General features: G+C 35.7%; 1 protein-coding gene across 6 annotated transcripts in view; it reads left to right on the forward strand.

Annotated features, from left to right (window-relative positions):
- TRRAP (transformation/transcription domain associated protein) overlaps positions 1-12,260 on the forward strand; it is a 106,257-nt gene that overhangs the window by 71,719 nt on the left and 22,278 nt on the right. For 4 of the 6 annotated variants that reach the window (XM_082772282.1, XM_082772281.1, XM_082772284.1 and 1 more), the window contains 5 exons: positions 3,032-3,223; positions 7,467-7,695; positions 7,906-8,171; positions 8,901-9,001; positions 11,796-11,997. In XM_082772282.1, coding sequence (XP_082628408.1) covers positions 3,032-3,223; positions 7,467-7,695; positions 7,906-8,171; positions 8,901-9,001; positions 11,796-11,997 — 990 coding nt within the window. The remainder of the gene's footprint in view (positions 1-3,031; positions 3,224-7,466; positions 7,696-7,905; positions 8,172-8,900; positions 9,002-11,795; positions 11,998-12,260) is intronic. The other 2 variants (XM_082772285.1, XM_082772286.1) reach the window with 1 other exon arrangement.

Genomic DNA, 12,260 nt, shown 5'->3' on the forward strand with positions numbered 1-12,260 from the left:
AGGTAGATATTTTTCTATCTGAGAGCGAATTTTGAGGAAGTCTTCCACATTTTACCCTCTCTTAGGCATCTTTTTCCCACTGGTTTAAGAACCATCCCATGAGGATCGGCCCATGGTTATTGTTCCTGAGGTCCCTATAAAGTATAGGGCCGTGCAGCCATCTCAGGCTTCTTGGGAGTCGTGACAGACTTCTGTATTTGTATTGCCAGTAGATTTTTCTGGGTTTATTATTATTATTTTTTTTAACTTTGTATGCCAAATAACTGTTTTATAGAAGAGTGAATTTTTTATTTTTTTTTTAAAAACTATTATTTTTAAGAAAATACACCTTCTTTTCATAGTAAGTAGAGTTACTTGTCTTTGATTAGTTAATGTAGAAACGTAAATCAGACGTAGGACTGATTGCAGTAGAACAAATTGCTGAAAGGTGAGAACACTGCATTAAATCACAAGTAGAAAGGAACTTGCTGATCTTTGTTGCACTGTTGGTATATACTGTGACATTCCTGGTATTACTCTGCTAGAGATGTCAGAGCTTGGAATAAGGGAGCAAATTGCATATTTAAAACACAATTTTACTGACAAAGCTCTGGGCAGAGCCTTAGGCAGCGTTTTTTCATGTTGCAGAGACTTAGCCAGGAGAATTAGTCCCTCACTTCATTGGGCTTTATTGTTTCATCATTACTGTTTAAGTTTTGAACCAATATCCAGCAGTTAAAAATATTGCATGTCAAATTGTCAGTTGGCTGTCTACTTTCATAATAGTTGCAAAAGATAAAACATAAAAAATGCTGAGCATCCTTTAATTTCAGTACCTTGCAGGATTAAGTTTCTGTATACAGAATATCCTAATGTCATGCTTCATTCTGACAACTTATTCTTGCATGATAAATATGTCAAATTGCATGTCTCTCTTCCTTTCTTCAAAATCAGACTATTACGTTTTTTTTAATGTAGCATTTATTCTTCTATAACACTGCCTGTTGTCAGAAGGCAAAGCGGGTGTATGCAGTCCGTATGTTTTGTTTTTAAAAGGTAAACTGTGAAAACTGAAAAAGTTGTTTAATTAATTAAAGGCAGCATTGTCTTTTGTTAGAACCTAAATTAAGGGTGTCCAACCACTGCAACATTTGAAATTGAATTTTCCCATACTTGTAGTACTGATGGTTCTAATTAAATAGTTGTCTCCAAAGATGAATTTTATCATTTTTCAGGCCACATGAAGCTAAATCTGTAAGTAGCAAGCTGTACTACAGCTACAACAATGACCCTATAGGTCATATTTACATTTTAATTAACTTCTTTTTCTCTTTTAAACATTGGTATTTTGTGTTTAAGGTATGCGACTTTACTGGGTAATTATAGAAGTGATAGTATTTGAAAAACGTTTAAAGCCTAAAATAAGAACTACATTGTACAGTATTTTAAGTTAGAATGAAATAGAACATGTCAGATAGGTTCTGGTTTTGGAAATTGAGTTGAGTAGAAATGACAACCACGAGTAACTGCTGATATGCTCTAGAAGCAGTTATATTACACGAGATATTTTCAGTAATGAGACATTCACTAATTGAGTAAAGAGAAGATGCTGCTGAAGCCATAAATGGAGCTTTTTTTTTTGGTTCTACTCAGGTTCTTATAAAAGAAGTGTCAGGACATGTGTTTGCATAAATATTCGGATGTGTAAGAATAATTGCTTCTATGCTGCTACAATGGTTACTCCAATTTTATTGGTATTCTTTAATGCGTCTGTTTTTAAATACTTAGCATACAAGTTTTTTTGATTTTATGAAGCTTCATTGTTGATCCATGGGTCAGAAGAGTCAGAAAAGATGGCATCAGTTTTCATAAATCTTTGGGAAACATTTTTAATAATCTACCTATTAAAGTTGAGCTATTAAAATACCATGTGGCCTTTGATAGGACCCAAGACTCATTTCCATTTGCTCACATTGCCACTGTGTTTAATGATCCAGTAGATAATGTAATAAAAAAGAGATTATTTTCACTGTGTAAGTGTAAGGTTGCTACCTGGCAGTTTCTCTCTGCTGGCTCAGGCATAAAAGTCAGTTGAGGATAAGCAGAAAAACCAATTGTAATGCTTAAGATACAGTATATCAACATGGAGATAATGTAAAGGAATTTCTGTGTTGCATATCAGGGCGAAAAAAATTTGATGTGAAGATTAAAAATGAGAAACCAAATAAGTTCTGGATTTAAGGCCTGTGGTGTCAGATAGGGAGTAGTTACGCATTTAGTTACGTGTATGTTTACTGTAAAATAATAATCTAGTTGCTAAACAATTGTGCTTTGCTGTTTCTAGTTGTCATATTTCTGTTTTTCCAGGATTTTAAGAAAATAGTTTAAAATTATATTTTAATTGTTTCATCACTGCCACTTGACTTTGCACCTGTACTCAGAAATTATTTTGACATAAATGGGAAGGTTACTTGTAGATTATTAAACAATTGATAATTTTTTTTTTTTATTCTCATCAACATAGTTATATCCTAGAGGAGGCAGTTAGGGAGTGTAATGGTGGTATAATGTGCTGACAGATAGGGACGGGATCCTTTTAAGTGAGAAGTTGACGTTAGTTGTTCTGGAGCTCCTGAAGCATTTCAGTGGTGGTAGACTATCTACTGAGAAGCATCTTTTTTCTCTTTATGGGGTGAGTTGGTTTGCAGTGAGCTTCATGCTCCTGTTGCAAGACTGCTTTCAGCTTGCTCAGCTGTCTCTGAGCTACTCTACCATTGTCAGAGTAAAAATACCCTAACAGCAGGCTATATGAAGGCACTGCTTGTGCTGAATTTGCAATTTATTTGCTAGCCTGCCCTTACGAATAATTATTAGAGTGCCTAAGCTCCTCTAATGAGAAACATTGATATTTTAGTGTGGTATTTTTAAAACAAAAAGTAAACCTGTTTAAGAAATCTTTAAAAAAAAAAAAAAAAAAAAAAAAAAAAAAAAAAGCTCAGAACTGTTGCATTTTAGGACGAATAATCATTACAGGGTTTTTTTGCATTACCAGGTGGAACTGAGCTGTCCAAAAGAGATGGCTTGGAAAGTGAACATGTACAGAGGATACTTAGCAATTTGCCATCCAGAAGAGCAGCAGCTTAACTTCATTGAGCGCCTGGTGGAGATGGCGAGTAGTCTGGCAATTCGGGAGTGGAGAAGGCTTCCTCACGTAGTCTCCCATGTCCACACTCCCCTTCTCCAGGTGAGAATTCAGCGTTGTTTGAATCAGTTATTTTCTGGTGCCAGGTCTCAGGACTTCTAATAACCGTGAGTATAAAATACTCTGCTGCATAGTACTGATTAGTTTCTACTAATGATATTTCTTTGTTAAAAAATGTGGAATGTGCGTTTTGACTGGGATTCCTTTGAAAGTCTTTATAGTTCACCTGAATCTGCTCTGCTTGTGGCGTACAGAGGTAGCTATTTAAAAACTGACAAATGGCTCAGCCTTCTTTGTGGGCTAATGTGTAATGTGCTGTGGTACTTGGAGTTCTTGAACATTCAGTGGGTTTTGAAGTAAGATCCATTTTGAGTAGGTATATTATTACATTATATTACTTGTGGAAATGTTGAAATAACCTCCAAAGTGTTCTTTTCAGTTAGTTTGAAAATGTGTTAAATGTAGTATGGAATTTTGTCAATTGTAACCCACTCATGTAATTTTTTTTATTTTATATTTTTAAAACTATGCTAAATGTCAATGCCCTATAAAGGAAAAGCGTATTTAGAAATGCTGTTATTGCTGAGCAAGTTCTGAACATCCCTGTGGCTTAAGCATTAGGGTCAAAGAACCAGAAGGCTTTAAGGGTCTGTTGTTTGTGAAGGACTTTTCAGATGAAGCTCTGGGAAATGCAAACCTTACTGTTTTTTTTTTGTTTGTTTGTTTTTTTTTGTCAGTTTCATATTATTTTGATAAATGTTCTGATTTGCCATTCCCGAACCTATTTTCTACTGGTAAGGCTGTGAAATGGTTTTGTCTGTTCCTTTTTTATGGCAGGATGAAGCCATCTGAAGATGTTCAGATGACTTTGGTTGGTGTGCCCTCTGAGCTCCTTCAAGGGCATTCAGGTTGGAAAGTTAGAACAGCAGGTCGAGCCTGCTGTGTAGTTCTGTGAGCAAATTGGTGTTGAAAATAATGATGGAAAGAAAGCTTCTGTTGTACATAAAATGCCCAGTTTGGTGCATTCGTTATTTCTCTTTTTTTAGTGGGCCTTGGGAATGTAGCAGATGCCATCAAGAGCATTAGGGAAAGGAATCGGGAGGGAATGTAATCTCCAAATTATGTGATGTTTTATTGGACAGGGAGAGACTGGTATACAACTTCTGGTGTAAAGGAGAGTGGATTGTATTGGTTAAACTAACGTACCTCAAAGGTTCATGTGTTGGTCTGCAGCATTATTAGTTGTCTGGCTAGGTCATTTGGCAGTTCTGATCAACGTTGACTTAAAATCTTGAAGTAAGGTATGAAGAATTCCCATGCTAGATCATGTTGCTTCACAGTCAGGGAGACCTTGTGCATTGGGCAGAGTTACTATGGCTCCCCTCAGCTAGTCTGACACCTGCTACAGGAAATAAAACGTCGTTGGTCTGAGTGGGAGGCCATATTCCAGTAATACGCTGTGCCTACACGTCTTTACTTGCATGCCTTACAAGTTTGTGCTGATGGAAGAGGTTACTGCTTCCAACTGATTGGCTCATTTTAATTCCAGTATAGTAGAGAGCACTTATGAGTAGGTCAGCTAAAAGATTTGAGACAGTGGTGACCTTCGTCAGATATGCTTAAATTCTGTTTTTAGTCTTTCTCTTTGGCATAAATGTTTCTCAGGGAAATGATCCACTTAGAAAATTAGGGGAAGACTCGTTTCTTGTCCTGTCAGGAAGAGCTTGTGAGAACTTGCTGAGACTGTTTCTTTTTTCAGACTTCCAGAAATATTTTTGTGAAGCAGCTGGTACAACTTTGATATCACACAGAATATGCAGTTTACTAATTACAAGAGATGAAATAACATGTAACGTGGTGAAAAATGTATGGCTTGTGTCCTTTCACACATTTCACTGTAACAAAAATGGATAACTTCTTCCCTTTTAAATGTATGAAACGTCAACACTTACCCTTTTGCTTTCTCTTGGATTTAATTATGTAAGTAATTCACAACTGTAAGAGAAGAACTTCTGAGAGTGGATGTTATTGCCAAGTATAATCAAATGGAAGTAGGTGCCTAAATGCATCTCTAAGAAATGGGATTTGGCTTTGAGATGCTTTCAGAAGCTTCTTGAAAAGGAACCTAGTGTCTTCCAATTTGGATTGTGCAGCTGTCCCCAGAGCATGGAAGTGGGGCTGGGGGAGAGTTGTGTTCACTTTGTCATGCAGTATGTGATTGGGAATAAACATGCCAGTAATTTGTTTGAAGGGCTGATTGCATCCCTCATTAGGCATCCTGATAAACAAGCATCTGTCAAAGATTAGCTCTCATTACAGTGGAGGAAGCCTTTCATCTCCAAGGGGGAAACTGTGGGATATCTCTGTGCAGTATGATCTGAGATGTGATAATGGGGGATGCGTTTCTTGATGGACCAGTGCTCAGAGAACTGTGAATGAACCTTACCCACAGAAATGCAGAGGATACTACTTCCGTAGTTCTTTGTAATCTAGAGGTTTCTGTAATTCTGTAGACACAATTCACCCTGTGTGTCAGGTCTGGTTTGATTCATGAGTACGTAAATCCACATGATCTAAGGTACCTCTACTAAGTTGTACTTGCGGGTAGAGCTTACACAGCAGGCTTTTGAATTTTTTTAATATATGTTGATGCATCAGACAGAGTGAATGAATATAGAAAAATTCTCCATACTGAGAAGCAGCTGTCAAGAAATAGGTAAGATATAAATAATTGTACAAGGTTTCATTTATTTGAGCTGATATACGACTGGAAGACTTCTTGACTAAATTAATTCCTTTTTGATAAGTTTTCACTGATGGTTTTGAATTTCTTCTCCCCTGGATGGGCAATATCTGCAGCATGAAAGGGTTAGTATTGCTAAATAAAGCATTTAAATGCTTTCAGATATCAATTAAAATAAGCTTTTTAAATAATCTAATATGTATATATCCCTCATGAAGAAATGATAAATTAGGCAATGACTGACAGAGGTACAAATGCAGCCATGAATTTGCACTGCGGTAATTACTTTCTTTTAATATCAGATAGTATGTGATTAAATACCTGTGAGAAAATTAAATTTATGTGATGAATGGGTGTAGGATGAAGGTTAAGCTATTGTGAGAGCTGATACTGAGATGACTGTAGGAAAATATTACTTTGTTTAATTTATTTTGTTTCAAGAGATTTCACTGTGTAAATTTCGATGGCTTTTTTTTCTTAAAGTAGTTATCTTATTTGGTTGATTAACAGTGAATACAACTGTTATCTGGCAGGGAGGTAGCTTAGAGAATACTACACTGGTTTTATTGTACTACAGGTAATTAAATTCCATTAAAGTTTGCAGGCCTCTTCTTCAACTTGTTGAAGTTTAACAAAATGTCTGCTGACTTTAGTAGGTTTGAGGCTACTGCCACCTCCTGTTTGTTCCTTTCATTAATTTGAGGGTAGTAGATGTTTGTGGAAAAAAAAAGCATTCTTGACCTAAGTGATTTCTCACAGTTAAGTTTTTTTTGGAGATTGTCTTAATCATTTCAGGAGTACACACAGTTGCTGCACATTCAAGCTTCTGTTAAGAGTTGAGATTGTGATTAGGGAATTTATGCTAGTAGGTTCTGTTAAAAGTTTTGATTTTCTTTTGATCGCTACCATTTTGTGAAAGCATTTGCTTCCTAAATGAAAGAAGGAATGAGGGAATTTTGATCTTACTAGCCTAGCATTAAGGAAAGACATGTCACTGCTTCCCCAAGTGAAACCTTGGAAGCAAACTCATAGCGTTATAGAAAGAACCCATTAACCACAGGTTGGTGGTGTCTGCAACCAGGGCATTTAGCTTTTGTCAGAATGAGGTGTTCCTGAAATGAACTGGAGAGGAGGGGAGCCTGAAGTTAATGCAGTGACCTTTTGCAAGTGTGTAGGAAAGTACTTTGTCACATTCATATACTTCATAAAATAATTTGGTTGGTTGTTAGATATAGACTCCCATTGGTATACGTTCTGTATTGGTGACTCAATGGCTGACACTGTTCAACAGCATTTCTGTTCAATAACCAATTTGTTGAGTGAAATTTGCATTCTGATGTTTTGTTTGTGTGTTTGTTCCCCCCCCCCCCCCCCCCCATGCTTAGAATGATTAATGGTCATTTGTGCAACTAATGACCCCAAATGGCATAATTTTATCTTTACTTTATGATTTAAAAGTGGACTCCTCAGAAGGATCTTTTTCTGTTGGCTCACTTATTGTACTGTCTGTTAGCGTAACTTTTGTTGTGTAATGTTTTCCAGGCAGCACAGCAAATAATTGAACTTCAAGAAGCAGCCCAAATAAATGCAGGATTGCAACCAACTAATCTAGGAAGGAACAACAGCTTACATGATATGAAGACTGTGGTAAAGACCTGGAGGAACAGGTTACCTATTGTGTCAGATGACTTATCCCACTGGAGCAGCATTTTCATGTGGAGACAACATCATTACCAGGGTAAAACTGCCTGGTCCAGCATGCATTCATCATGTAATTTTCCAGACAACACATTGTTTGAAATAAGTTATTTATATTCTTTTGATTTATATATGCAATAATCTTCTGGATTTTAACAAGGTTGTTTTTATTCGGTTTCCATTTAAGTGTTCCATTAAGTCATAATTTCCTATGCATTGTGTAAGGTTTTGCTGTATGTATGGTTTCATTTATAATGACAGAAGTTTCATGTTTTGTCTTTAGCCATTGTAACTGCATATGAGAATAGTTCTCAACATGATCCTAGTTCCAATAATGCTATGTTGGGAGTTCATGCTTCTGCATCAGCAATTATCCAGTATGGAAAGATAGCTCGAAAACAAGGGCTGGTCAACGTAGCTCTGGATATACTGAGTCGCATTCATACAATTCCAACCGTACCCATCGTGGACTGCTTTCAGAAGATTCGCCAGCAAGTTAAATGTTACCTTCAGTTGGCTGGAGTTATGGGCAAAAATGAATGTATGCAGGTATGGTAGCTTTATCTCTGAAGTTGTTACTGAGGATTATAAGGGATGTCAGATGTATTGATTTAAATAAAGTGCCTGTGTACAGAACAGGGCCAGAATTTTGTTGGTCATGTTTTACCACGTCTAGTATTAAGCTGTTAGTCAAAGACAGACATTGTCCTTTTTGAACTGAATACTGTTGAGTATTTAAAAAAAATTAACCAAATAAAAACTAAAGTGGAAGTATGTAGTTTGAAATCTTACCAAATAGACAAATGGAAAGGACTTTGAAAATACATGATTTGCAAAAGGACAGCACAATTGCACCACTGACTGAAGTACTAGATTGAAGCTTTTGAGTGACTTACTCATGAGTGAAGGGTGCTGGCACATTAAGTGAAAATGAGTTGGAAGGAAGGAGAAAAAATGTGATTGTAGGCAGAAAACCCTGACATATGATTATAAGCTCAGCAAACTTCAAGGTGGCAATGGTAACCCATTGCCTGAATGCTGTCCATACTATCTAATAGTTTTGCATAGAACATTGGGGACTTAGAATTGAATTGTTAGTCTAGATTTTTTTTAACTAAAAATACTGAAAAATCATACTATTTATTATTCATTTATCTTCTACTGAAATTTCAAGAGGATGTTTTGGCTGTTTTTTTTTTTTTTTTTTTCAATGGTATTTTAATTTTAAGAAAAACATGAGTTTTAGAAAGTTTTTTTTCACTAAGACTTCTTTAACAGGGTCTTGAAGTTATTGAATCAACTAATTTGAAGTACTTCACCAAGGAGATGACTGCTGAGTTCTATGCACTGAAGGGAATGTTCTTGGCACAGATAAACAAGTAAGTATGTTGGCTGGAAGAGGCATTAACACACATCTGAGAGAAATGCAGCTGAAGTATTTCAACACAGTGTTCGAGCAGGAAAGTTGTTCCATATGTTTATACCAGCCTAAAATTTGGCACAGCTGTATAAGAAAGTAAAAGTATGTGAGAGTTCCTTTTTGTTTTGAAGATGCAATGATTGGTAATATTTCTGAGTATTGTAGGAAAAAATAAGTAAAAGCAGACATTACATCAGGAAGAGACAGGGAGAAGATTTTTGTCCAAAACTTTGCAGTATAAGATACCTTTTTCCTGTTTCTGTGACTACTTAGTTAGATGAACAGACGTCTAACTGATATCTTAATCTAACAAACCAATGAATTAGTGTATTCGACAAAAGGAGGTTAGTTTAATTATGTTCTCAAAGTGCTGCTTGTAAAACCAAGGAAAAAACCTTATTCAGTCTACAAGCTTAGAGGCTACCTAAACAAAGCTAGCTTACATCTTTGTTTCTCTACATTTCTATTTCATTGCTCATTGTATGTGTCCTATTAACAGCTGCAACTGATCAAGGGATAGGAAAATGTGTGATGGCATAGATCAGAATCTGTAGAAAAATCTGCTGTGTCATGCAATATGGAAATGCAACAACAACTGCAATTCAAATAATTGAATTGAAAAGATGAATGTGGTATACGTTGGAGACAGCTTGATTTACAACAATTAAACACAGGTCTAAGTCTTGCTTTCAAACTAGCAGCTTTCTAGTATTTTTGCTTTATGCTGACAGGCACCTTACTACTTTGAGGAAGATGCCTCTCTAATTTAGTAAACAGGTGTTTCAGTAGTCAAATTTTATTGAGTGGTTACAGAAAAAACAACCTTCAGATTGTAGCAGCTTTCTGTATGTATAGTATTTCATGGCAGTATTGCTAGATGTTAAATATTAGGTGGAATAATTCCTTTACCACTACATTGTGGACACTTACAAAATGAAATCTATCAGTTTTTAAGTTGTACACTGCAACCACATGTAGCGATTTAAGTCAGGAAATGATGAATATCTTCTGTGGATGCAAGAGATAATTTTAAATAGGCAGAATGTAATTACTTTGATGGAAAGTGCAATGGGCTTCCTTATGGCCATAAATGAGCTTAGTTTCAGTTGAGGTGTAAAGAGAAGAAAGTCTCCCTCTCCCCTGACCCCATTTTTTAAATTTTGTTAGTAAATTTATGCAGTTAAAGACATGTACAAATGTATCTATACATTTCAGGGGAGATTGGAGTCTGTTTAAAACATGATTCTGATATACTTACAGTTTCTTAATCTTGCAAATAAACAAATATACAGGTGTTTTCAAGCACTGCACAGGGTTAAGATGTTAGGAAGGTTACACTTTGGAAGAATGACCAAGTGTTGAACCTGAGAATGTGTGACTACTGATCATGTGTATGTCAACTAAACCAGAAGGTAAAGGTCACCTCTGGTGTTGCATCTCTCCCGTGTTGCCCATTTGCTGAGGAAGGTGATAAAAACCATTTTTCTAAATCATCTCAGATGTCAAGAATGATGGATAGTAGAGAGGGAGAAAAGAAAATCTACTGAAAAGTCCTGTTTTTACGAAGGGGAAGTAGTGATAAAAAGTCATTTACCAGGCTGCTTCTGTGGCACTGTGCTTCAAAACTTCAACCTAAGATGCAGAAAGCATCTGAAAAAAATATATTTGTATAACATAAAAACAAAAGTATTTTGGCTGACAGTTACTTCTTATCATTTCATCTCAATAGCTAATCATCTTAATTTATCACTGTAATCCCATGTTTTATCACTGTAACCCTACCAGCTAATATTTTTTATAAAGAACTTATCTTTTAAAAAACTTTACAGTTTTTAAAAACGAGACAAACAAGCATTACTTTGCTTCTGTATTGTTTCTTGTAATGCTTATTCCGCAAGAGAGATGTGGAGCACTTTCCTTTAATAAGGAATATTGGAATACTTTAAAAATTCCTTTGTTTCTGTTATGTGTATTTGAGATTTCTTATCCTTTAGCCTTATGCCTGAAATATTATATATTTTTGAGGGACTGTATATATATTGGGATGAATCATCCCAAATCTTGAACTGGGAGCATGTGAGGAAACCTAGCAAAGACCTAGAGTTATCAAAATAATTTTTCTTTTTTTTTATTTTTTATTCTATTTTTTTTCTGAATCCAAGACCTGTATGATTAACCTTCATATTTCTTCACTTTCCATCTCAAAAAATGTTTTTTTTAGCAGTGGGGGTGAGGATTTCCAGATAACTTTTTCCAGATAACATCAGTTGTAGTTTTAATGACTTGGTTGGGAGAACACTTAAGATGTATTCCACCAAAAAGTAGCTAATATGGTATCTTCCCAGTTTTACTCTTTTTTACTCTTTGTATTTTTCTTCCCATCAGTAAAGAAGCATTTTTAGTGTATTTACATATTTACTTCTGTTCTTCTTGTGTTATCATTTTTTCTTTGTTTTCTCCTGGAATCTTACTCTAGTGATTGGGTTGTACTGGAAGTCTTTTCGATCTTCAGGGAGTATTTGAGAATCTTAAGTATTTGCATAATTGGTTCCATTATGAACGGTTTACTTTCATAGCTCTTGAAATTAAGGAAAGCTAAGAGAAAGTAATCGTAAGACCTTACTAGAGAACTTCATGGAAAAATATCATTGGGTGTTAAGAGAGTAATTGAATACCTTGTCAGGAGTGTGAGTCTTACATGATTTAGTGACTTTGTTAGTATACAGCTCATATCCATTCTTGTCACAATGCAGGTCTGAAGAAGCAAACAAAGCTTTTTCTGCAGCTGTGCAGATGCATGATGTCTTAGTGAAAGCATGGGCGATGTGGGGTGACTACCTTGAGAATATCTTTGTGAAAGAACGTCAGCTTCATCTGGGTGTGTCTGCTATTACTTGCTATCTGCATGCATGTCGTCATCAGAATGAGAGCAAATCAAGAAAATACTTAGCGAAGGTAAGACTGAGATATTTCAAAAATAATTGGAGCACCACTTACCGGCAAAAAGCTGGAATTATGTTCATATGCCCAAGTTTGTTTAATTAGAAGAATTTCATTTACTGATTGAAAGCTTTAATTTAGGCTGAAACTATGCACACAGTTTCTGTATTGTCATTGCATGTAAGTCATCATGGCTTTTTCTACTTCATTAATTGTTTGTTTTTTTTTCTCAGGGATAGGAACTGTGGATTACTACTGCTACAGTGTCAGCTGTAATT

The sequence above is a fragment of the Aythya marila genome (genome assembly GCF_965140915.1).
Source record: "Aythya marila genome assembly, chromosome: 15".
Lineage (NCBI taxonomy): Eukaryota > Metazoa > Chordata > Aves > Anseriformes > Anatidae > Aythya > Aythya marila.